Raw genomic sequence first — 27581 nt, forward strand, 5'->3', positions numbered from 1 at the left:
ATATATCAAATTCTATTTAAGCCTTGAAAATAATCTTACTAGCTAATTCCACTGCTTTGTGTTCTTGGTGGTCTTGTTAAGTAAGCGTTGGATAAATTTAATATTGGCATTTGTTGTATTTGTAGTGTACTCGGCAGTCTGACACATTTCTGCTGCAGATAATTCTGCTGCAAATTACTTCATTTTCTTAGCTTTGGTTAAATTTTATGTGGGCTAATGCGTCTTGTAATATATTATGGTTGAGTCATTTACAGTGATATAAAAATAGCTTAATGAAATTAACATACTCTTATTTGTTGTATTTGTAATGTCGCATGCTGGCGTGTATGTATTCCTTAACTTTCCTGTCAGTCACGTTTATAACTACTGTACTAGTGTACACCAGTCTAATCAAGCGCGGGGAGCTGGAGTACCTCCTTCTAAATCGAAAAAGGGCCAGACACCTGGAGGTGCTCAGTTTGTTGGCTTGGAATTGTACAAACGGCTAAAAGAATTTCTGAAGAACTACTTGACAAATCTCCTTAAGGTAAGATGGGACATTGGGTCAATCTGCATAGTAGCGATATGGGCTGGGTTGAGAAAAGCTTCTATCAACTAACCTAGAGGTGTGTGCAGCCATTGGAACTTATCTGGATTATCTTGAACTTTGCTTCTGTCTCCATTAGCCATTGGAATGTTTTATAAGCTGTATCTCAGGCAGAGATCAGTTGCTAAGTGTACCTGTGAGCTGCCTTTCCTCTTCAGTCCAAAACAGTGTTTCTGTGTTTTACAGAAGTAGTGTTATATGCAACCTTAAGCTGTCCTGTATCTTGAACAAGTATAGCTAGACTTTCGAACCAGTTAGCCAGCATATTAGTGATGTTGAAAAAATAGTTGCCTGTAGTGTCGAAAATGCCTGATGGCAGCCATTAATTTAATTTAGTTTAATAAATAAACTACTAATAGAGCTGGATGTTGGGCTGCTTTGTAAGAGTGTGGTTCCTAGTTGTTTTTGGAAAGGAATAGTACTTTCAACTTTTGGGATTTTAGTTCTGAGCAATAATAAAAGAATTCTTGCCGTTCTATCAAGTCTACTGTGTCATTAATTTATGAAGCTGCATAAACGTGTCTGAGGCCTTATCCAGAATGCACTCCTGGTTTTATTCACTTGTCCGTTCAGGCTGTAGTGATCCAGGTTGGAATGATACTTGAGCCTCCATGTGTTACAACTTTATCTCCTTTTTTTTTTTCTATAACAAGAACAAGTGTGATGCCATACCTATTTCCAAGAATATGGGGTTCCATTTACTACTTGACAGGGTCCTAGAGAAGACCCCATCCATGCTACTCGTTTCAGCTCCCCAAGTAGCAGCAGTGGAAGTGGGTGGTATATTTTATGGAGATTGTCATGTTGAATGTATTACCATGGCACTGGCACTTCTTATCTAGCACACTCTTCAGCACCACTGTCCATTTCTAATGTGGTGCCCTCTTGCTCTCTCCCACAGGAGGGACAGGAGTGTCTTCTGGCACTTTCTCTATGCTGTGCGTTTTTTTACCAGTCTTTTAATTCCTAAATCTCATTCTGGCCTTGTGCTTTATTAGTGTAGAAATAAATGTGTTAGTACTATGTTTTTCTATCAATACACTGTGTGGCATAAACTTATTACACAGTCGACTTGTACAGCCTTATATCTTGGATGTACCTTAAAATTACTCAACAGTACTGGCAAACTTGTTATTTCAGGATGGTGAAGATTTGATGGATGAGAGTGTGCTGAAATTCTACACTCAACAGTGGGAAGATTATAGGTTTTCAAGCAAAGTATTGAATGGGATATGTGCCTACCTCAATCGACATTGGGTTCGTCGTGAGTGCGATGAAGGTCGTAAAGGAATATATGAAATTTATTCAGTAAGTAGCTTTTTGGAGTGAGTTATCCATTCCATCTGTCATGTTTGCATTATCATCCTGCAGATTGCTCCTTGAAACTTGTAGGAAGTTCATAGAAGTTTTGAAGAAGTGGGCAGAGGGGCAATCTCCTCTCTTTCCATACTTCCACCCCAATATATGTGTAAAAATGTCATGGATCTAAACATGTGAGGTGTTCATTTTGCCTTCTGTGTATTGGGACTGCCAGTATTAGACTGTTGAGGGTTGTCTGTTTCCGAATATTTGCTGCTTATGCTGTTATCTGTGTGTATCGGTGTGGCCTTGTCATTCCGCTTAGAATTCAGTCAAGCATTTCAAATATAGAATGGAAAAGTAAATCACTTTTTTTTTCTGTTGACTTCAGTACATCTCTACAAATGTTTTAGCATTCAAGCTGCTGAGATTCAGACAACATTTGGTTTATAATATAAGTTATTTTGGTCCAGTTCTGAAAACTTGATATGTGATCTTTTTGTAATGTAAAGGAGTATAAACAGGTGAAGAACCTATCAGAAGTTCTCAAATAACAAAATATCTCAAATAACAAAAAGTACTTTTTTTTTTAATAAAGGATAATTACTGTCCTCACTGGTGAAGCATTAGGAAAGTGATGTTATTTTACTGCTTCACTAAAATAACTTTGCATAGGGTAGAAAAACAGTTGGTATCTTTACTTCCCTTCCTCATGACTTCACTAGCCTAATGCTAAGGGACTCTGTCAGCCTGGAAATCACCAACAAAAAAAAGCCTGTGTTGTCAGAATAACTTACAAGGTTTATTAGTTTTCAGAGCTGGCAGTGGATCACTGTCAGGAAAGGGGACATCTTAGCTACAGCTAGTAATAAAGCAAATGGTAATTTTCTTGTTGCATGAGAAATGTGCCAAAATACAAGAATTAGCATACTATATGAGCTTTCTGTAAGGAGATATTTTGTATATATTTGTGTATCTATATATATATACATATTTTCTTTATTCCATCTCTCATATACCTTCCTTTGCTTCTAGCTTGCCTTGGTGACCTGGAGAGACTGCTTATTCAGGCCATTAAATAAGCAGGTATATAGAAAAATTATAGTGTTATTCTATAAGGTTAATTTTATATATTGCTAGTAACTCTTCTAAAAAGAATTTGGAGAATTGGGGTAGGACAGACACAGAAAATAAAAGGGAGCCTTCTGCTTCTCCTTTGTGGTGTTAAAAAGATAAATATTTGGGGGGAATGGGCCTTCCTCTTTATGTGTGTGTGTGATTGAACCTTGATACCAAGACTTCTGTTATCTCCTCTCTTAGAGCACCCTTGGCTTTTTTAAAAAAAAGCTAAGCGGGGTTGTCTTAAACGAAGGAACAGCTTGAGCTATTTCCAAGCCAGGCAGGAGTACAGGCTGACAGTCATGTCTTAAGGTCTGAGGGTTAAGATGATGTGAGGGCAGATAGTGACAAGCCTGGGATTTTAGTCTCTTCTAATGTTGCTGTGAATCTTTTAAGTTTGGTTTGCTGCCTGGGAGATTGATGTCAGCCAAGTATTTTCAATTAGTAAATCAGCCCACTATAAACAAGGCATTCCGTCACAACAAAATATCATATTTATGTGTGTTGATTTCACTCCTATTTACCAGTACGTCATGATGAGAAGACTGTGTTATAGTATGAAAATATTAGGTAGATTGTGGTTTAAAAGGACAATAGATGCAACACATTATTTATCAGCATAAGCCTGTAGTTTTCTTTGTGTAAAGTACAGGTGCTTGGTTCAGCTCTTACTACCAAGTTTTCTTGTATCTTAGATATAAAACAAACAGAAGTTTGGTTTAGAAGGTGTTTTTTGAAACCTAAAAAACCAAATCAAACACCAAGCAATTTCATACCCTTTGACAGCTCACCACTATTCGGACTGTAATTACATTGTAGAGCTTAAAGGTGTAGCATACCATGTGATCTCTGTAGGAATTCTATATATATGGGTGTCCTTACATTTTGTTCTTAAGGGGCTTGACTTGTTTCTAATGGAGAAACACACATTAAATACTGTGCTTAACCTACCCTCTGCTTTCTCTGTGCTTGACTTTTAATCCCTGTTTTCTAAGGTAACAAATGCTGTGTTGAAATTGATTGAGAAGGAAAGGAATGGTGAAACTATCAATACAAGGCTGATCAGTGGAGTTGTACAATCTTATGGTAAATGAGATTTCTTTAAGGTTTTATTACTCTCTTAAGTAACTAAATATCCCCTCTCAAAGCCCAGAAGTAGCATCCCACCTCCTTGGATGTCCAGTAAAGTTTTTTCAGTAAAATAAATTCAGATATATATTGTTAACTCCATGTTTGTAGAGGCACTTGACACAATTACAGTTTATTATACCATATTTGTAAAGCTCAAAAGCACCACTCATAGACAAGAGCATTCATTGTTTATGAATCGATTATTCAAGAGCTAAATCTGGAAGAGGGGAAGCATAATAGTTTACAAAGCAGAGTGGGATTGTTTTTTCCCATTTGCATGAAAATGAGAGGTTTGCCATGCAGATTAATGACTAGTTTCATTAATAGCAAAATTAAAAAAAAAAGCAAATAATTTGGAACTCTTAAGAGGAGAAAATGGAAGAGGAAGATTTGAACAAGGTTTTGAGATAGGATTTGGAAAATTTCACTATCATCCATTCAGTAACGTATCAAAAAGTGCAGTTTATGGGGGTAATGCTGCTTATTTTTGAAATGCAAAAATAAATATATACTTTTAAGATTTAGAAAGTAGTGTCCTTACTGTCTCAGTTGATTACCTTCATGTAATTTAGAGAGTACCTGTTTATTGGCAAGAGACCACTTCACAAAAGACCATTTTGTCATTACTTTTTTTTTTTTTAGTGGAGCTGGGGCTGAATGAAGATGATGCATTTGCAAAAGGACCTACACTAACTGTCTATAAAGAATCCTTTGAATCTCAGTTTCTTGCTGACACAGAGAGATTTTACACGCGAGAAAGTACTGAATTCTTGCAACAGAACCCCGTCACAGAGTACATGAAGAAGGTAAGTCATTTAATAAGCTTCGTGATGATTTTCTGGATACAGATTTTTTAGAGGTAAAGTAATATAAATTCTTGGCTTTTATTATCAGTTTCTTAAAATGCTGATTGTTTTCAGAAACCATTAGCTCTTTTTCCCTGTGGTGATTTGCTTCTATGTTTGTCTGGTCTGATGTTTGTCTCCTTAGTGTATTTCAGTATGTACAGTGAAAGTTTGAAACTTCTTGATTAGCAAAACGGAAGAGAATGTTGAAATAAAGTTAGATTTCATGAGACTTCAGCACACCAGAATAGTCATTCTGCTTTAGACCTACAAGTTTACTGTTCCTGTACAAGGAACTGTGTGTTGGCACATTTACTGAAATCTCTCCCTGAGTAAGCTGGCTGTAATTCTCTCATGGTATTTTAATGTAATGAGCCCTATGCAAGACTTCTGATCAACAGAGGCCAGATTTGAGTTCTTATGTAGTCTTGGGTTTGGAGGATATCAGAAAGGGCAGTTAAGAACAAGCTGGATAAACATTGACTATTTCTAGCCTGGTTATTGGGTCAGTCTTACTGAATGTGAAATAGATAGGTCATCTTCCATCTCAGAGAAGGGCTGCTTTATATATCTTTCCCAGCATGTTTCTTCACTTTCTGAAATGCTGCTTGGTTTTTCCCTTTCAGTTTAATTAAAAAGAGGAGAGCTTTATGAGTATGTAATACACAGATACACATCCCTCCCTGCAGTATCTTTGTGTTTATTTTTGCCACAGAACACGTCCTGTCTGAGTCTTGGTGTTAAAGTCAATGATTTATCAAACAAACAAAAAAAAGAGGTAGGGGAAAGAAATAACACAGCAAACCAAATCCTTCTTTTAGAGCATTGGGATAGTTGCCCCGTAGTTCCTAGTCTTACCTATGTTTACTTTTTTGTTGGTGTTGCATTAATGATTTTTGCTACTTCCCTTTTCAATTTCTTGTCTTTCATCCTAAAATATATATAAAGCAGAGTAAGGGAATTTTGGTCATTCATAACCTGATTGATTGGCTCATCCAGGCTTCCTTGGTACAGGACAGTAAAAAGCTGTCTGAAGGTCATTGCTATTTCAAGAGCTAGCGATTAGTGGCAAGTAGAAAGAGCTTACTAGTACCCCAAACAATCTTCAAGACTTCAGTAATGCACAAAAGAGCAACTTACTTTGCTTGAAGTTGATGTCGAAGCTGAAAACAAAGCTAGCAGAAGGCAAGGGAAATCTTCAGCAAGAAAGTGTGTAGCCTCAAGTCTCTGCTCAAATTGATACACTAGAGATGTATACAAGCTATTTGGGCCATCTTGAAATCTCCTTACAGATAATGTGCATTCATTAAGATCAAACTGAACAAGAAGCTGTTTCCATTACCCATTTCCTGAGATTTAACTGATTAAAGATGCATATTAGAGTCTACAGTGAATATGATCAGAGTTTCCAAAATGATAGAAACTAAAGGATGTGACTTAACAGAAGGGGGAAACTTATTAATTGAAACTAAAAGCTAGTTCACTGAAGAAGCTGTCTGATCTCTCTAGTCTGCATGTGCTGCTGGAGAGATAAGAGAGGTTGTGCAAGTTTTCAGAACTATCTATTTAAAATTCAGATAGGTTTGTCCTTCAGTTTTCTCCTACTTCATTATGCATAAGGAATTCTTAATGTTTTTTACCTAAACATGAGAAGGCAGTTTTGTAAACTTCCTAATTTTTATTTTTCGATATTGTAATCTGGCATGCCCATTAAATGCCTGCAACAGAAGAGCACTCCCTGTAATTAGTACTCAGATATTGCTAGAGTTAGGATTCTTTTCTGTTATGAAGCACCTTAAATGAGACTGATGTGAAAAACTGTAAGTTGTCCAGCAGTCAGGTGGCACACTAGCGATAAGAAGGTCTTAGAAGTCATCTGTTGGAAGTATGAACTACGAACGAAGTAATCTTCTGCTACTACGCTTACTTGACTTTCTCACTGAAGCATTGAATTCTAATTGGGGATAGATAACGTTTCAAAATAAAAACAAAATGAAACCTGTTGGAGTACCCTAGTGTCCAACAGCATAACAGCTGTGTTACCATGATATAGTAGAATTCTGCCTGTGCCTGGTAGAAAACTCATCGAAATCTTACTTAGAATTACTATATGTGTATGTAGTTATACAGGCAGACTTACTGAGTTTAGAAGGACTGTGAATATTTCTTCTCAGGTCAGTACTCATGAGTAAAGCTGGCACGGCCTGATGTGCTGTAGAGTAAAAGGTTGGTATTTCTTAAGGCTGTCCCTTGAAATAAAGTCTCAAAGTGGACTTTTTATCCTTAAATCAGCCAGAGGTGCTGTCGTGTGAACTAACTGTTTTGCCCTTGTTTCTGAAATATGACTTTAAAAATAAAATGGAATTGTAAGAACACAAAAAGTGAAATAGTATAAGCAAATCTGAAGTCAGAATGAATGTTTATTGTCATAAAGGAGCTGAAAGTGAGAGCTGACTGTTAACATTTAAAGTGAAGGCTTTAACGGTATTTGAAGAAGCAGCATTACAAGTGGCAGAATTTTCTGAACTACAGAAATACAGAGTTAAATATAGGATAAATAGTCCCAGTAGTCCAATTCCAGTTTCCAGTGTTCATTAGAAGATTTGCTGCTGTTTGATGTCATTAAGGAAGCTGATTGTTAATTCTTACTGGTGAGAAGCTGGCAAGTGCTCTGAAGCATGAGTTTATATTCCTTCCCAAAGTGCTGATTTTGTTTCCCTATTTCGACCTGTACAGGTTTAACTCTAGGAGACAGTAATCCAGGACCATTTCACAAGAGCTAAGTACAAAATTAGTACAGGAATGAGTGAATCTAAGACTGGCAGAGATTATTTAAAGCCATATGGGAGTATGATGCAGTGTAGTTACAGTGAAATCATTCTTTTTGTTGTTGTTCATGATACGATCTTAGTATCATGATACGAGCTTAGTCAATATTCTGAAGTACTAGGAAAATGCATTGACTTAATTTCCTTCTCTTGGTGTCATTATCAGTCCAAATTATTTAAATTAATATGCACTTTATCTGTAATAATGTGTTGCAATTACAGATGGCTTGTGAAGTGAATCTTTAACACTTTTGCAAACAAAACAAAGGTAATTGTTATATAAACAACTTCAGTTTTACATTTTGACATAGGTACTGTTCCCTGAGTAACATTTAGAATTCTGGTTTGCTGGGAAGATATACAAATGTAGCATTTCATATGCCAAATTAAAAACTAGTATAATTTAAATGATTTTAGATTGTCAGGAAGCTTTTCTGTGTAAGAATGTAGATAAGAACATACAAATAAATTTGTCATAGATATACCGTTAAATTCTAGTTTTCCACCTTTTAGTTTTATGGAGGCATGAAATATATTCGTGTTTGTCATAAACAGAACTACCTCGGTAGCTGGAGAGCTTGCTGATGCTAGAACTGGCAGCATCTCATGTCAGCAGCTTTGTCTCTTTCTTACAGCAGATTTCCATCTGTAAACTTCTTTTTCAGAAGCAATGGGAAATCAGTCTTGCTGTGACTCTCCCTTCCATTTAAATATTATCATATTAGTATTATCAACACACACATTGATTCCATATGTATATTATGATTCCCAGAAAAGTAACTGCTTCGGTAGGTGGACTGTAACACTGCATTAGTGAAAGGTTTGATTTTTGTTGTTGTCTTCTAGATGAATTTACTAAGTAGTCATCTGTTGTCTGCTGCTGGATTTCTTTTCTGCCTTCGTACAGGTTTCATGTTTATCTCTCTGTTCTATAGGCTGAAGCTCGTCTTCTTGAGGAACAGCGTAGAGTTCAGGTCTATCTCCATGAAAGCACACAAGATGAATTAGCACGAAAATGTGAGCAAGTACTTATTGAAAAACACCTGGAGATATTTCATACAGAGTTTCAGAATTTGTTGGATGCTGATAAAAATGAAGGTAAGGATATTCAAATGTGAGTTTTAAGTTTAGAGCTCTTCGCTGATGATTTGTGAATGCTGTAATTCCTGGTGATAGCTAAATGTGGTTTGTTCAGGAATTGGCTTAAGAGAGAAGACAGACACTTATCTGATGGACAAGCAGCTTTTGATTAGATTGGGATGGCTGAGGATATTGCATCAGGAAGCCCATACCGATCCCATGTTACAAATGACAAGATGAGAAGAAATGGCCTTAAGTTGCATCAGGGGAAATTTAGGTTAGGTATCAGGAAAAATTTCTTTACACAGAGGGTCATTAAGCGTTGGAACAGGCTGCCCAGGGAGGTGGTGGAGTCCCCATCCCTGGAAGTGTTTGAAAGATGTGTAGATGTGGTGCTGAGGGGCATGGTTTAGGAACCCTGGCAGTGCAGGGTGAGTGGTTGGGCTTGATGATCTTAAAGGTCTCTTCCAACCAGATGATTCTGTGATTAAGGCAAAACAACACTAACTTTGATTACTCTTAACTTGGCTGGAAGAGCTTCAAGAGCCATTCTTCCAGTAGGAGCAGCTTGCGTGAGAGATGTGAGATGAAAAACAGACCAGTAGTTTTATCAGCTGTTTCAGTTTGATCCATGGATCTTTCCGAGTCAGCAGTGAGAATTTTTAAACCCAAGCTGTCTAGAAGGATGTATAGGAAATGTTAAAAGAGGAATAAAAGCAAAGAAGCTTCTAAAATACAGTATATAAAATCTGCATATAGAGCACAAGGGTGGAAATTATTAATTGATTAGATAATTTCAGCTATGAAAATGAGTCCTAAGTGCCACTAACAAATCAAGATTATACCTTCATAGAAAGCACGTAGAATAAAAACTTCTTCAGTGGTTCCTCTAATATAAGTAAAGATTATCAAAGAATCTGGGTATCTCTAAGGAATTGTCAATTGTATTGGTTTTTATGAGTTTCTTCGGGAGTCAGTGCTTAGCACAAAGGAACAGTCAAAACTAGGGCCAAATAATTCCTGAGCATCACGCATATAATAAGGATGATTGGTGTTCCTGATTTTTCTGGTTGGAGAATTAATTAAATCTATATGAAAAGTCAAGGTAAGGCTCTATGGCTGAAATACTGCTTTTAAGAGAGTGACAGAATTTAAGAGAAAAGTTGGACTCGATCTTAAAGTTCACTTCCGACTAGATGATTCTATGACTTTATGATACTGTTGATGATACCGTTCAGTTGAGAGTTGTGAATTGCAACTGTGACTCTGCATCTTCATATATCAACCTTATAAGAGCAACCTTGAATAATTACTATAGTCATCATGTTGATAACTAAGAGATGCTTCAAAATAGAAAAGGGCAATTCTGTTTCACATGTAAATAGAAGTTTTTTATCCTATGCTAGTATTTCGGAGTGAGATGTTGTTTATGTTTTTAAGTAAATGTATTTAGTCTGTAATTGGAAGAGGTTTAGATACAGATGAGTGAGCAGTAAAATGACTTTATAAATATATTTTGACAATAGAAACAGTAATAGCACAAACAAGAAAATTTTTCTGGACTCAGGAGACCTTCCCTGGCTATTATTTTTTCCGGTTACTTTATCAAGCTCGTAGGTGATGCAAGCCTTTTAGTACAGTCACTTTACCATAGTGATGCAATTCCGTAAGTTTGTCAGGGAAAGGAAAAGTGCCACCTTGTGTCTTGGATGCTGTCTTGTTATATCCCTTTGGTTTTACTTTCATTTGGGTTATTTCTAAGATTAGTTAGGTATTTTAAAATGCCTGATTTTTTTCAGCTTTTTCAAAACATTTTCGAGCTTCACTTGTACAATTTACAGTAGTTCCCTGGCCTCTGAAGTTTCATGAGGTTTGTAATGGACTAAAATAGCCTTTTGTAGACTATCCTAAACTTATAATAAAATCTTGCTTTTGATGAAAATTTTTATTGCTTTGTTCTCGAGAGTGCAGTGGTTTCGAGGTCCTCCCACGTGAAGAATGTTAAGCGTATCATATTACAGGCCACTCCTGCTGGTGTTCTGTAACTTCTTAGTAAAATTGTGCAACTAGTTATAAAAGTTGTGGAGTACATTTGTCATGTGTTACCTATTCGCATCAGTATGATACCTAAAGGCAATAATTATGTTTATTTGAAACAGACTGTAATGATTTAGGTGGAGATACTGTGTAAATCTTCCTTGAGGCTTTGTAGTATCTTTTCCATATTTCACCAAATACAGACATATCCGGATAGACCAACCTGTAAAACCTTATTTATGGGTAGGTCTAGCAGCAGCTTAGCATATCTAGGCATGGCATTATTTTCCTACCTTATTTTCTATAATTTTGTAGGTAAAAAACAGCATTCTTGCATTGTTAGAAAAGTTTGACAACAGGCTGCAAATATGGTTTTCAGGCAGAAGAAATGTTTGCTTTTCAAATCCAAAAGTTTAAGCGTGCAGAAGTCCTAAGGAAGGGAAAGCATTATACAGAAACTGGTCTGAATAGAGGTGTCATCACTTTAGTATTAAAGGCATCAGGTTCTGTGTGTTGTATTTTGGACTTAGGTAGTGATACAGCTGCTTGATTGCTATGCTTTATTTTAATCTGATGATCCTCAGGTGGTAATAAATTGCTCATAAGCCAGTCAGAGAAGTCCTTACACTTTAAGAGCTAGATTCAGCTGACAGCCGTAAGAGGGATTCAGCAAGATGAAATACCCTCATTAGTGTACAGTAACTAATTTGGTTGTTTGCTGTTCTACTTGAGTGCCTGTTCAGTGAGGGCAAGGTGACAAGAGGTAACTAGTGGGTTTGTGTACGTGGTTTATGGACATGTTAAAGTTTGCTTTTTTTGTTAAAGAGTTCTGCACTCAATACAAAGCATCTGCCATGTTGAAAATGAATAAAAAGCAAAACCCTCTTCAATATTAGACTTTCCAAAATTACAAATTGATTTTGGCTGAAAACTGGTGAGATTTTAATATGAAGCATTAACATATGTGAAATGACGTCCAATTTATTTTTATCTTTGTTCATTTTGTTCTATGGTAAAGCTTTTCAGACCCATTTTTATTCCTTGAGATACAGTTATTGCTACTGGTAATCAGTTACTTAAATGTTTGGGGTTTGTTTTTTAGAGCTGGCTTTATTGACAGCTCTAAAATTTATTTATTTTTTATTGACAGTGCTTTGTTGGAGGAAATTTGGTTTACAGTGTCTCAGTTTTATCTGCTCAAGACCTATCAATACCTAATATTTTGTTTTTAATTTCCAACCATAACCACTGATGTTGCCCCAAACAGAAATATGAATATAAAAAAGGCTACAGGTGGTATTAGATCTCTGAGAACTGCCCTGTTCAGAGTAAGATTTGAAGGAGGCCAGCTGGAGAATGTTGACTCCTAACACAGCCAGCAGTAACAGTAATGACAGTTGTAATTCATGGTAACTCTTGAAAACTTCATCTAAATAAGAGGGTTTAAACTCCATTATTAAATCATTGCACTACTTAAAATTTATGAAAATTAGAAATCAGAAGTAAATACATTGCTGTAATTTAAGTCTCTTTTTCTTGAAATTAATGTGGCATTGTGAAAGTAAAACAGATTTTAATATTTTAAAAGTTGTTTTCTCTTCAATTAGTCTTTGCACTAACCTCGAAATTTAAGATTTACTATACTGTAATTTTTGCTGTAGTTTTTTACAGCTTTTTACAGAAGCAATTGTCCATGTGTTTTGTGTTGATGATGGATGTTTAAATTCTGTTGGCAATTTGTAAATGAGAAATTGGGAGTCACAGCTAGTACAAGTGGGAGATGTTGGCTTTCCTTTTTATTTTTGTGTTTTTCAGACTTGGGACGCATGTATAACCTTGTATCTCGAATCCAGGATGGCCTTGGAGAGCTGAAAAAACTTTTGGAAACCCACATTCATAATCAGGGTCTAGCTGCAATTGAGAAGTGTGGAGAAGCTGCTCTAAATGCAAGTATCCTGTCAAAACAAGCCACTGTGTGGTTGCTGCCACTTTCACAGTAGAGGAGGATGAATGCTTCCTCCTTATAATTTCTAGTTTTCTGCTTATGTTTTTCCACTCATTGATTTATTTTGTGAGGACTAGTCGATTTTCAAATGCTGTGATAGTAGGCTTAAAACAGTCACATCACCATGTTACTAGTCTTTTTGCTTTGGGGTTTGTTTTTGGGGTTTTGTTTGGGGTTTATTTTCCTTCTGAATTTTTGCTCTCTGTCAGGATGTGAATGCTGCTTGGAAAGCTGGCCGTGCAAATGCAATATGCTACACTTACAAATACAACTGAAGGTCCACTGTTTCAAGAAGCATTTTCTCCTGTGGACTGTATTTTATTTCATCATCTTACAGATTTGGATAGGACTGTGTGGAGAAAGTTTCTGGTTTTTTTTTTATTTTGGTTTTTTTTTTCCTGAATGGCTTTATTCTACTTGGAAAAACATGAGAAATGTTAAGAGGACAAGATAACTGCAATGGTTGAAGAGGCCACAATAAGGAGCAGGTTAGGTCTTCTGCAACCCTTGGTTGTTTAGCCATATAATTTGGTTTTATCCCATAATCGTAATTTCAGACTTAATTTTGTGCTGATGTAAACAACATAACGTTTAAACCCTTTGCTAACCTTTTTGTCTATAGACAATATGATATTTTCTAGGAGAATAAAAAATAGAATGAAACATTGCACAAGGGATTAGGATATAATATAGATTCTGGTAAATTCTATTTAAAATGGGGGTTAAGTTTGATTTTTGACAGAGTTCATTTTAGCCTGTTATTGGTCTCAGATACTCTTGAAATAGCTTCATACTAGTAATCATTAAAGCAATAATCTGTAATGATTGCATGGAGAACAGTAAAAACTTTGCTGCTTAGCAGAAATTAAAATGTTTACACACGTGTAGTATCTGTTTACTGCTGTAGTTTTAAGTGTGTAGCTTTTCAGCAGTGTTGATCCTTTATGATTCATGAAGTAAGTTAAGGAATCTTTAGCTTCATTTGTAAATGTCATTTTAAATTTTGAATCAGATGCTCTCCGTGGTTGACACATGCCCCTAGTGGTCATCACTCTTGAGTTCTTGTACATAGGCCTTCAAGAATTTCCCAGAAAAAAATAAAAGCTCTTTTTCCAGGAATTAGTTCATCTTTGAAGGAGAGAAAGCCTGAGATTTGTATGTGTTAGTTCTTTTGACTCCAGCCGTGTACGGAACTCTTCCTGATCACAACACGTTTTCTTGTTTCTTCATCTTTCTTTTTTGTTCCTTTTTCCATACATTCGTTCTTCATTTTCATAACAGTATCTCTGGCTGTCTCCCTTGGGAACCATCCTGCCTCTTCTTCCAGTACCCTTCATGCTACTGTAGTGCTAGTCATCATTACCTTGTTTGACCTTTATCACATTTAGGTAGGGTTGATTCTGCCCAACTTCATTTATCTCTAGAGTGTCTAAACAGTCAGCTGAGCAAATGCTTCTCGGTTTCTCTGTTGTTAATGGAGAGAAATAGTCATACCAGCTTGACTCATCTGACCTATTTTAGATTTTTCATTCAGAATGAGTTATGCTGTAGATTCCATTAACAATATTAGAGACTATTCTCCAGTCAGAAGATTACTGCTTTTTGTGCCTTGGGTTTTACTGTTTTGGTTGGGTGGGGTTTTTTTTTTCTTTGAGTGCTTCTAATCAGTAGATGCCTTTCTGAATGTCCTTCAAGTCCACTTGAATTTCTTGTCTGTGAAGTTCTCAATAATCTGAGTTCTTTATCTCGAGCATGGCATTAGATTGGTGGTCCACATAGTCTCTGTCTGTCGTCAGTGGCAACAGGAAACGGTTGCATCAGGATTCTGAAAAATCTGTCCATGTTTTGCCATTTGTTGCTAGCATCCAGAGCCCTTATGATAGGAATGTTACAGGAGTATCTCCATGCCCAGTGCATTAAGTTTTTATTTATAGACCTGCTGTCCATGAGTCTGTCTAATCCATTCCTGAACCTGCTGGTATTTTCTGCTTCCAGCAACCTCCTGTGGCAGGAAGTTCCAGAAATCTACTTTCTGTGTAAAGATGTTTTTTACTTTACCTGTCTTAAACTTGTTTCTTACCACTTTCATCAAATAACTCCATAGTTATACAAAGTGGTTTTCAGTGATTGTTCATCCTTCTGATTTTGGTCATAGGCCCTTTCAAACTTCTCATCTCCAAATAGAAGACTTCTACCCTTTTTATTTAGTCTGCTGTATAGAGGCTGCCCTGTCTGCCCGATGTTTTAGTTGCCCTTCACTGTTCCTACTCTGACTCCATCTTTATTGCGATGCAGACGTTAGTAATTGCACATAGGACTCAGTCTGTCAGTGCCGGAAACTTGATGTTTAGTGGCATTTGACTGCTGCTGGGTGCTGAGCAGATAATTTTTAAGAACTCAGTCAACAACTGAGGTCTCTGTACTAGTTGTACCTATTGGGGATACACCTGTTACGTTCTTACTACAGAGATGTATTTTGATGTATTTCAGCTCTCACACCTGATTTGAATTAAGCTTATGTCCTTGGAAATGTTTGCAATGGTTGAGAAACTGGTTTTGTCACCTTTTGTACTACTTAATATAGTACGCTCTGCACTCTGGTTGCTGTAAATGAAAGCTTGTGCCTAACGTAAGTCAGTCCTGCACATAGAACCTAAACTACTGGTCTGGATTTTATTTTACCTTTAAATCTAATACTTTGTAGACTTTACCCATAAAAATTTGCTTAACCCAGTGAGGAGCTCCATTTTGGAAGAAAGAGGAAGCAGAAAGTCAGTGGGTAGCAAAAAACAATCTCTTTTTATTGCAGGATCCAAAAATGTATGTACAGACGGTGTTGGATGTCCATAAGAAATACAATGCGTTAGTCATGTCTGCATTCAACAATGATGCTGGCTTTGTGGCTGCACTAGACAAAGTAAGTATATGTAGTGGCATACAGCAAACTTCTTTTTTTTCTCTGTTTGGTGTTTTGTCTCCCAAATTTCACGATCTTTTGTGATTTATAGGCTTGTGGTCGATTTATAAATAATAACGCAGTGACAAAAATGGCTCAATCATCCAGTAAATCCCCAGAGCTACTGGCACGATACTGTGACTCTTTACTAAAGAAAAGGTATGTCTTCAAAGACAAATTATTATTTCAGCTTGGCTTTTGTTTTAAAAGGTTTTAGCATATGAGGTTTTATATTGTGTCTTCAGAAACAGAACTTAACATTTCAAGAGAAATTACTTATACCAAGTTCTGAATACAAACATTTCAATAGGACTGTTCCTAAAGATTATTTGGAGTTTACTTTTCTTTTTTAAAGAAGAGAGGGGAAATAATGTAAGATGTAAGATCTTTCTTTCCTTACAGGAAACTAAGTTCTATTTTTCTACTAAAATAGAAGAGGTTTTTTAGTTTGTTGGTTCCTGCCCACCCCCTCCCCCCCAAAAAAAAAAATTTAGTTGCGTTGTATGTTGTAAAGAGACACACATTGCCTTTTCCATTAAAACTCTTGCTTTCCTCCTGTTGTTCTCTATGTATGTTCTTCCATTTGGGCAGAAATTGAGGAGGACAAAAACTGCTTTCTAACCTCTTGTGGTTCACAATTTAATTAAGGTATTTGGCTTCAAATGATTCAGCAGCTCATGTATTGAGTTGGTATCAGTTCAGTTTGTACTGGTTTCCTGTCAGTTTTGTCACTGGCAACTTCTCTAGCTGTTTTGGAGAAGAGGAAAAACACCACCACCAGACAACCCAAAACCAGAAGAACTTGCTCGCTTTTCCCTTGCCCATCCCCTTTAACAAAGGATTTGTTTTCCCCTTTAGAAATACTAGCTTTCTGCAGGGTAGATTTGGGGTGTGCCTGATGGACAAGCACAATATGGAGGAAAACAATGCGGTGCCACCTCAGCTCTCACCAAGTCAAGACCCAGCTCTCTCAGCTGTTTTCTTTTAATTCTGCTGTCCAAGAAATAAAGATAGCATTTATCAGCAGAAAAAAAGGCAGGAAGAGAGACATCCATGTTGAAGCCCATAAATCCTGAGAAGCAGGAAAAATAGGAATATTTGGGATAGGAAATCCCAGGCAATTCATGGTCCAGGACTTCAGTCTATTGTTTGAAAGCCTGTACTTAGAATTGTTTACATCTGGAGTAGTGGAGTGTTCATTTCACTGCACTCTTTCCTTTAGAGAAACTACTCAATCTGTATTCCTTTGTGAAATTTTCGTATTTATCCATACGCTGTTTTAAAATACACTTCTTTATTTGCAGCTCCAAGAATCCAGAAGAAGCAGAACTGGAAGATACACTCAATCAAGTGGTAAGATGTCTATAAATACAGTTCTCTTCTGTGTAAGCTTTGACAAGTTAGTAGTATTTGATTGTCATACAAGTCAGATGAGAGAAGACCTTTTATTTTGTATGTTTGACGTCATTGCTTAGTATTTCAGCTTTTCAATAATAACCTTCATCTCTGTGTGGTATGTTGGTTTTATATTTTTAATTTTAAAAAAAGCAACCCTTTACAGCAGATTTAAAATGGCTAAATGGAATTTATGCTTTTACTTAATTTTTATATATTTACTTATATACACATATTGTATATAATTTCTACAGTGTGTTTTTATGTAATTCGATATAAACACTCACAAGGTTGTACACGTGGACTAACAGTTAATGTGTTTAAAATAGTATCCATATTTAAAACATATACCACTGCTCCCTCCAGAAGATCTCCCAAACCCTCAGAAATGTACATGCAAATGAAGTAGCTACTGCTACAGCTTTTTCAAGACAAATGCTTAAATATTTTTTTCCTTACAAGTTATCATGGCTTTTTCAGATGGTGGTCTTCAAGTACATAGAGGATAAAGATGTGTTTCAAAAATTCTATGCTAAAATGCTGGCCAAAAGACTTGTACATCAGAACAGTGCTAGTGACGATGCTGAGGCAAGCATGATCTCTAAGTTAAAAGTGAGTATCCATGATTGTCCCATAACTTACGCGTTGCAGGTCTTCAGGCTGCCTTGGAAAGCACTGACATATGTCTGTTCCTTCTGTTAACTTATGTAAAGTAGAAAAATACACAACCTAGGTCTTGGTTTGGGGTCTTTTAGTTTTTTTGCTTCGTGGGAGCTTGTAGTGCATGTCTATCTGATGGAGTTAAGCTTAATTATTCTTATCCATAGTAATTACATGGATGTAATTGTCCAAGGGAACGACTGAAAAGTTGCTTAATTTCATTAACCCTTGTTCGTTCAGGGTCAGGAAAGATATGCTCTAATACTCCTTTAGTAGCCTGTTTCATTGGGTGTTTTGCTTCGTTGTTAAACACAATTTTCTTCCGTTTTTGGTGACAATTAAAGAAGTTGGGATCATTCAGTAAGGGAAATACTGAAATTTGTACTTTAAGAAAATAGGCTCCAATACTTTTGTTCTTCTCATTCTGCAATGTCAAAAATGTGTCTTGTTTTTAAAATACAGCAAGCTTGTGGTTTCGAGTATACCTCCAAGCTACAGCGGATGTTTCAAGATATTGGTGTAAGCAAGGACTTGAATGAGCAGTTTAAAAAGCACCTGACCAATTCAGAGCCCTTAGATTGTAAGTAATACATTCACCCCTGTTACTGTTGCGTAGTTTCGCTTCCTCTTGTTTCTGCAGAGCTAACCATGTGAGGGAGGTGTTTGGTTTAGACACCGTACCCCCAAAAGTTAGAGTTAGTAGTAATTTGACCAAGATACCTAGGAATTTTAAATTAGTCTTGTAGGTCTGTACCCTGTCTTCTAATAGCACTTTATATCTTCTGTTATGGGTAGCCTTCTCCTGATTTTGCACCTCATGTTTAGGTATGTAATGAAATTCAGCTGAATCCTGCCTTTTTTAATTGGAAAAGTGTTTTTCTATAAACAGTTTCAATTTTGAGCATAGCATGGCTTAAGTTCATACTTGTGTAGAAGTATTAAGGGAACAAGGATGTTGACAGGTTGTTACAGAGCCCTATCACTTATTTTAAAAGAATATTTTTTCATTGAAGCACATTGAAATAAATTCTTTAAAGAACTGATAATTATTTGTTGGATTAGATTTACAACTGTGTATTTAGGCTTAAATTTTACTTAGTTTTTTGTATTCTTCTTACTGGCTTGCCCAAAAAGCCTTACGAGTACTCTCGCAGTTGTGTGCTCTGGAGTGATCGAGTTTTAGTTACATGTAAAAGCAAACACTTACAATTTTTACACTTGCGTGTTAAAAGAGAAATCTGGTGTGGGGGTAGAAACAAGGTAATAACTTTCACAGTTGAGTGACTGTCACAGCAAATCTAAAGCTCTGCTACTGCAGCAACATCTTACATTAATTCCTTTGTTTTACGGTCTGAATTAAAAAAAAAATTGCTTCATGATTTTTCACGATGTTAGTTTGAGCAAAAGGCAGAACTGTTTCTTGTTTGTGTCAGAACTGTGACTCTGTGTTTGAAGAAGGGCTGGGAGCGAGGGGAATAATGCAGCTCAGCCTCTCCACCTCTCTTCCAGTGGATTTCAGCATCCAGGTGCTGAGTTCTGGATCGTGGCCATTCCAACAGTCCTGCACGTTTGCTCTGCCATCTGAGGTGAGGCCTTGCGCTTGGTTTATCCGCACAGGGAATGATTGTGAAAGGAACTTGTTTTACAAGGCTGGTGTCCTCTCCTGTTTTGTTGTGTGTCAGAGAGGACTGGGACTGTCTCTGGTGTTTGCCTGTTTGGCCAGAGGATGTTTGGAACAAGATAAGTGAGTAAGGTAGTAGGAGGGAACTGTGTAAAATACGTAACTATTTTCTTCTGTGGAAAGGCCCTGGTTAATGAATCATTCTTCAAAACTTTCAGCAGCAACTGAAGCAAATCTTTGTTAGAGTATTCTTCTATGTGTACTTCTGTTTAAGAAGCTTTTTCTTGCCATTGCTTTGGCTCTGACCAGTAAAATCTTCAGATGTTGTTATAAACCCTAGTCTTCTGTTGAGTGTTCATCCAGAATAGACAAGACCTGAATATTTAACATGAGAAATAAGCTTCACTGCTGTTACCCGGAGGATGAAGGTGGTTAAAAATCACCTTTCTAGCCTTGTTTTAATGTATCGTAAAAGGAAGAATGGAACTTAAATGGCTGTTTAGGTTTGTATCGTTACTGACACTTTAGAGGGGAACTCCTAACCAAGGGAAATTTTCATCCAGTCTGAAGAATTTGAATACATTGGATTTCTGTTCGCCTTACTCAGCGTGGCAGTTGAGGTTGATCAGATCTAATTCTCCTTCGATGATTCCAGAGCATGTTCTAATAATGATAAGTGAAGGTAAATAATACTCTTTATTTATTGTTCTTGCTTTTATACAGTTAGAACGGAGCTATCAGAGATTTACTGCATTTTATGCCAGTCGTCATAGTGGAAGAAAATTAACGTGGTTGTATCAGCTGTCCAAAGGGGAGTTGGTTACCAACTGTTTCAAAAATAGATACACGTTACAGGTAAGGATGACGTCACACCATCACACTGGTGACGGTGGCATTCAGAGTGCAGCTGATCATTTAAAAGCCATGCACCCATGCTCTGCTCCACTGCTCTTATATTATCTAGACGAGCTTCCCGTTTGAAGACAATTGCTTTTCCTTACCTTAAAGGGCCAGTGTGCAGATAAATGTCTTTAAAAAGGTGAAGTGTGTAGATGTTGAAGGAGCAGAGTTGATGCAAATACCTGTGCCCGCACATGAACTAGTTTGAATAGATACAACAGTGAACTGAGCTGTATTTTATTTGTACGCCAAAATATTTATTAACAGTATGTGATGATGCGTCACCATTAAGTATTTTAAATCACTCAGTGCTGGGGGGATGTGTACGTCCATGCTATACGCACACGTGCATGGTTAGCTACTGTGGACGGTGCTCACTTGCATTCATCAGCTTTATTCCTGTGAATAATGCTACTGTCTTTAAATAAAGCAAAGCACAGATGCAAGACTTGATGGCTACAGATCTGTGTATTACCGAAGTGAACAGAAATGTTAGCCCTCCCCAGATGGTTGTTGATGTGATGATTAATAGATCCCTTTTTATAGGTTCGATCTATTTACTGTGATACTTAAGATCTAAATTTAGAAGAAAATTGACTTAGAAAGGGAATACGCTACTTGTGGTTTAAACAGGTGTTGAACTGGGTTGCGAGAGACAACTGCAACCTCGTTGCACAAGATCTCATACTTTCTTGTCTGCTTTCTTTCAAAAAGTAGACAGAGGAGGGGAGTTCATAACAGTGAGAAGAAACGATAATCTCAGACTTTGAACTTGTCATCAACATGTTAACCCTGTGGTGACAGACGTGAATAAACTGCTGACAGTTGCCTTGTTTGTAACTTTTGTTTTGTTATTCTGCTGGGGCTGGAAGGATGAATCCAGTAGTCTGTAGGTTTTAATGAAGAATGGATGGGTAAGAGTTGGGGAGTGACAGAAGATTAAAATTATATTAGCAAGTGCAAAGATAAGCTATGGCACCATAATAGAGGACTCGATGAAGTGTCTGCAGCTAGTTAAATGATCAGAACCTTAGGGTTTATGTTTAGATAATGCTGGAAAGTAGAATTCTGGTTATATAAGTAATATCAGATTTTTCCGCGTTGTGTAATGATTACCACTAGTTGGCTGTGCTCTGTTGCACAAATATTCCAGGGTATGTGTTTAACTGGTGAATTTCAGGCTGTTCAAATGCAGAAAGTATGTTTGTTCATTCTCATTTTCTGGTTTCCCCCCTCTCCCCTTCGTTCTCCTTTTCTGGATCTGTTAGGCATCGACATTCCAGATGGCGATTTTACTGCAGTACAACACAGAAGATGCTTACACCGTGCAGCAGCTGACAGACAGCACTCAAATAAAAATGGTAGTGACTTTGCACATTTTACCACACTCTTGTGTACAAGTCTTTTGGTCTTCAGGGCTCTTCCTGCTATCGTTAGGAACAGGAATTTGCTTGAAGCTAGGGTTGGTTTCTGTCCTGGAGGAGACAGATGTGATCTACGCTTGGCCAGTGTAACTTTCCTAGTTTACTTTCCTGTAATCATAACTTCCCAGTCTTACTCCTGTTCACAACTGGAGTGAATTGTCCAGCTTCCTGCCAAGCTCTAGTAGTGAGTTTTCAGTGTTCCACTGTGTACATTTTAATATTAAGAAAAAACATTCCAGGAAAACCAGCATTTTCCCTAAATAATTGATCTGCACTTCCATTCTTCTTTACATCTCAAGGCTTATTTATGTGAACATTGTAAAATCTGCTGTTTCATTGTCTCATTCCCTCTTGTGGAAGAGGTTTCCTCCTTTTATTTCCAAGTAGACTTTCTGGCCCACAGTTTATTTGGTGCCTGTATCCTTTACTAGTAGGTTCAAATCAAGTCTGCTTGGGACTTCTGGAAAGTTAGGCAATTCCTAGACCTGTACTTTCAGAAATCCATATCTGGAGAGTTACTGCTGGCTTATACAGCAGACTCAGAGGTTTATGGGGTTGCCATTTATCACAGATGCTTGTTTGCAGATAGATATTTTTATTTATGCAAAATAAATATTTGGCCCAAGTTATGGTTGGACCAGAATAAAACCCCTTATGTAGCTGAAAACTAATTGCATGAAACCTGAAGTTTTCCACTGTGGTAGAATAGCAGCTTTGCAAACCTGCATAGAACACGGACACAGTAGGGTGGCCATCTGGGTGACCGACTTGGGACAGCAAGCAGAGTAGGTCCCTGGTGTAAGCAGAAGATGTTAGTCAGAAGGCAGAGGCTGTTTGGAATTAGTCTTTGTAAAGATTTGATGGTATTTGACCAACTGCAAGGGGAAGGTGTCCTAACACCCAAAAAGGGCCTTATTACATCTTACTTCTGTCAACTGCTTACTGTTGGGTTTTTTTTTTTCACATGTTTTGCAGCGTTCTGCACTTACTGCTCCTCAGTTTAAATACGTTTATTATTGTTGAAGTATTTTAATTTAGAGAAAGGTACTGTCTGTCTGTGCTGATAACGTTTGCTGTAATTTTGTAGGACATCTTGGCACAAGTTCTACAGATCCTGTTGAAATCAAAATTGCTTGTAAGTTCTCTTGCTTTTTTATGACCTTAACATTCAACAAAACATGATAATGAATATTTATTTATTTGTTTATTTCTTGCAGGTTTTGGAAGACGAAAATGCAAATGTTGATGAGGTGGAGTTAAAGCCAGATACCTTAATAAAACTGTATCTTGGTTATAAAAAGTAAGAAAAAACTTCAGCAGCATACATCACTTGTGTGTAATGGGGCACATCCTTCTTCTCTGCTTTCAAAATTTCTGTAAAACCTAATATACCTGGGGGGAAAGCTGCGGGGCTCAAGCGCCGATTGAAATATAGATCAACATCTGCCAGCTGTAAAGGAGAGGGTTGGCTAGTGGCAGGGCTGGGTTAGGTTTCAGCTATCTGACTTCGACTGTCAAGTCTGTCAAGGTCCGGATGGATTTTTTCTCATATGTCCTTCTTGTTCCTTGATTTTTTTTTTTGTCTAATTTTTGTATAATTTATTTCTGGTAAGAAATGGTGCTGGTTGTTACTGAGGCGCGTGACTGGCATGAGCTCAGCAAAACACATCATGTTTTATAAGGTTACGGCAGCATACAGCGTGACCAGCAAAGGTCAGCGTCTGAAATGTTCATCCACCAGAGACAACACGAGAAGATCAGCAGACTCGTTTCAGAATTTCAGAGTGCACAGTGGTCTGAAAACACGACTTTCAGTAGTTTTTATTACCTGCTTTGCCAGTGTTGCTAACAACGTTCATGTATTTTAAACTGTAGTTCTCTGGTGACTTTTCATCATGCTTACTGGAGCATAGATGTAGCACACGTAAATTCAGCGAGGAGTTCAGTACTTCCTGAAGATAAGACCTCCAGTGAAAGGAACATTTTACAACCTTACCTTGTACCTGTCTGCTCTCTTCCCTCCCTTGACCAGTAATTAAAGAATTCATGGTCAGTTGACATTAATGCAGCGCTGTAACAGCTCTGCCGTTGTGCAGCTCGGTGGTTCCCAATCTGTGACGCAGAGGACTGCTAAAAAACCACAGCTCCTCTCTCCACCACAGCATTCCCAGCAGGCCGAGCGCTGCCCCATGCTCCCTGGTGCTGGGAGGAACAAGCTTGTAGACACAGCACCTTGTCTTCAGAGCAGTCAGGTGTGGCAGTGGGCTTGCTTGGTGTAAAGTGATTCTGGTGATATGGCTTTAACTTCGGGGTTTGTTCAGGGGTTTTTTGTTGTTTGATTGTTTTTTAAGCAGGTTAATAGTCTTACTAACTTCTGGTTTTCTTTACAGTAAAAAATTAAGGGTTAACATCAATGTGCCAATGAAGACTGAACAGAAGCAGGAGCAAGAAACTACACACAAAAATATAGAGGAAGATAGGAAACTACTGATTCAGGTGACTTGCATTGCAGAACGCTGCCATGCTGTGAACTCAGAATTACAGCTTCATCGTCCTTTCATGAAGTGGGGTTCTCTTAGCTTCTGTTAAAGACAATGGCAGTGCACTGTGGTGGAGCTAGAAGTGTGTTCACAGTACTCCTAAAAGGCGACTGGAGTCTGTAATAGAAGCTGTAGGAAGGCAGGACAGGACGCTGTTCTTGATGTGGGTTCCGACATCACGGCGATGAGTGTTCGGCTTCAATGGATGCACACACTTGCCAGACCTGTCTTGGGTGAAAACTAGTACAAGGGCCGCTCCAAAAGTAACGCCTCCTATTATATTATGTTGGCCCGTGATGTCAGAGGTGGATGCTGGTGCATGGCAGTAGAGGTTAAACCTTTCTGCCAACATCCCGTTAAATTTTGTTGTCATGCAACAACAGCAGAGGGGCAGTCTGAAAAAAATGGCGCCTGACATGGCAGCACCTATGAAACAAAGGTGTGTGATCGAATTCCTCCATGCAGAAAAAATTGCACCCATTGACATTCACCAATGCTGAACGTTTACAGAGACCAAACAGTGGGTGTCAGCACCGTGAGGGGGTGGGTGACACATTCCAGCAGTGGCGACAGTGACGGTGGGTCGCCTCTGCGGGTGCAGAGTTCTACGTGCGCGGCACGCAGGCTCTTGTTCATCACTGGTGAAAGTGCACAGCCAGTGGTGGTGACTGTGTCGAAAAATAGTGTTTTGTGGCTGAGAAGTGGCTCCATCAAACAGTGTTGCTGTGCTCTTTGTGTCTGTTTTAGCCTCCACGGAAATACGTAGGAGGCACAACTTCCGGAGTTACCTGCATAATACCTGGCTAGTATGAACTGAACTGTTTTTCTCTCAGTTCTGCCATATCTAAGAAGCAGAGAGGCAGGGGGAGGAAATACAAATGTCCTACTAGAGCGTCACAGTAAGGTTAAATACATAATGAAGGCTTTCTCTCACATGAGTAGTTTCATGTTGCTCTTGGTACCAGCTGGTGCTGTTGTTATGGCTGACCATAAGCAGAGGAGTTCTTAAAACTCCGGTGTCGGAACCACTGCTCATGACATCTGCTCTCTGGGATCTGACTTCCTAAAGCCTGCATGAGTAGTTGGCATTTGTAGGCAGGCTTCTCCCCACCTGGTAGTTGGTTTTCCTGCAATGATGCTTCTGCGCTAGCAGCCGTGATCTGCTGGGAGAGTAGAGTGGCTTTACCCGGGACAGGTAATCTTCTCCTAACACACCGTTCTGACTTTGCTGTGCAGGCTGCTATTGTGAGAATCATGAAAATGAGGAAGGTTCTAAAACACCAGCAACTGCTTGGAGAAGTGCTAACACAGCTGTCCTCAAGGTTTAAGCCACGAGTTCCAGTAATTAAGGTATGTGAGAACCACATCTCTGAAGCTGTACTCCAGCAGGTGAGGAGGATACACCTTGGGAAGACGTGTTTCTGAATTCAGAAGGGAAGCTAAGGAGATGGGATGGGGAAGGACAGATTTTTGGGCTTGTAAATAAGCAGGAAATGTTTCAACCAGACATAGAGAGTTTCTTTTATGGTAACGTGTGTTCCATATGGTTGTTGGTGGTAAAACAGCTTGACTCATCTTTTCACATCAGTGCCAGCTTATAGCAGCCTCTGCTCCAGGCTTACCTCTCGTTGCTGCTCTCCCAGTGGAGGGCGTACCACTGCTTGTGGGCCGGCTCAGTAAAACCATTCCCTGACCTCTTCTAGAATAAAAATGTTGGGGAAGGGGGTGTTGTATGGTTTCCTCATCAGTTTGTTCAGTGGTCCCACCAGTTCAGTGTTTTTACATCCATGGCTGGTGGGGCAAAACACCCATCAGTGGAGAGCGGTTGCATTACCTGTCACCAGTGCTGAAAGAGGTGCACCCCGTCCCGTCATGAAACAGGCAGCGAGTTACTGCAGCTGCTGCCCTGAGTAACCTTACAGCAGCGCTTGCTTGCACCTTGGTTTAACTCCTTACTTGCTACCCTACTGTGAAGATTCTCGGGGTACTGATGATCAGTCAATCTCCCAGTCACTGCCCTGGAATGGCATCAAGCGTAACCCAGTCGAGTGGACTGCAGTCAGAAAAGGGGGCGAACTGCCGTGGTTCATGCCCTTCACCTGCTCCCGTCCTCTACCTGGCATGAAAGTCAGTGGCCAAAATCATTCAAGGTTTGTAGCAGCTACAGAGAGGGCTTGACTGCCAGTGTCCCACCGCTTGTGTTTGCTTCTCCCACAGAAATGCATCGACATTCTGATCGAGAAGGAGTACTTGGAACGTGTAGACGGTGAGAAGGACACCTACAGCTACTTGGCTTAACACTTTTATTAGCAATTACTTGACTGGGTGACACTTGGCAAATAGGTATGTGATGGAAAGAATGAAAGCAACGGAACTTCATAGCAGCCACCCTGCTGCCATTTGGACCTCCCTTTTATAGAACTGAGACCAGGACTCCCATCAGCCAGTCTCACATTTACATCAGAACTGCTCAGGATTGATACATTTCAAGTATGTAAATATGGACACCAACGCCATTTAACCTAATTTAAGAACAGAAAGGAATCAAACCCTTCTCCTTTAAGGGTTGCATGCTACTGCATTTAAATCAATACATTGGCTATATGATAAACAGCTGCCGTCGCAGGCAGCACTTATAAATGTTGGCAGCACTTTGAGAGCGAGTCTGAATGGACCCACGTGTAATCTGCTATGAAAAAACATTTGTATAGTGTGTTTCATTTTTTAATGTGTGATAAATAAAAAAAGAAATTAAAAGATTTCTGTACAAGTTGCATTTGGTTTTATTGTTTTAAGTTTCATGACTTATCTTTCTAAATGTAAATAAAAGGTATAATGGTTATGAAAGCTACAGCCATTCGTTTTGCATTTCCTCCTTTTCCCTGATTTCTGGTGATTTAAGCACATTTTGTTTTCTGAAGAAATTAATTGTCATCTGTCATCAAATGTGCATGTTACTTTAAAGATGAAATATCTGCACTTTGAAAAGAAGGTTGTGATGATTTCACAAAATGTTCAGAATAGAAAATACTCAGAATATATGTGGCACTACTTGGTCATCTGAAATGGGAGCTGGTTTTAATGTTCACAGAGTCATTTCGGTTAGCAGAGACCACTGACATCATGGAGTCCAACCACTCACCCTGCACTTCCAC

General features: G+C 38.3%; 1 protein-coding gene across 1 annotated transcript; it reads left to right on the plus strand.

The window, feature by feature from the left end:
* The first annotated feature begins 307 nt into the window (after positions 1–307).
* On the plus strand, positions 308–27273 carry CUL1 (cullin 1). The gene is made up of 20 exons (XM_010138783.1): positions 308–526; positions 1727–1894; positions 2921–2971; positions 4000–4090; positions 4778–4941; positions 8744–8906; positions 12741–12871; positions 15740–15847; positions 15939–16045; positions 17191–17239; positions 17762–17893; positions 18404–18521; positions 19451–19527; positions 20286–20417; positions 21731–21823; positions 22974–23021; positions 23104–23186; positions 24277–24382; positions 25663–25776; positions 26644–27273. Exons 1-20 carry the CDS (start codon positions 308–310, stop codon positions 26722–26724), a joined length of 2235 nt encoding a protein of 744 aa, XP_010137085.1. The 3' UTR covers positions 26725–27273.
* Positions 27274–27581: the final 308 nt, after the last annotated feature.

Source organism: Buceros rhinoceros, unplaced genomic scaffold, assembly GCF_000710305.1.
Source record: "Buceros rhinoceros silvestris isolate BGI_N320 unplaced genomic scaffold, ASM71030v1 scaffold3866, whole genome shotgun sequence".
Classification (NCBI taxonomy): domain Eukaryota; kingdom Metazoa; phylum Chordata; class Aves; order Bucerotiformes; family Bucerotidae; genus Buceros; species Buceros rhinoceros.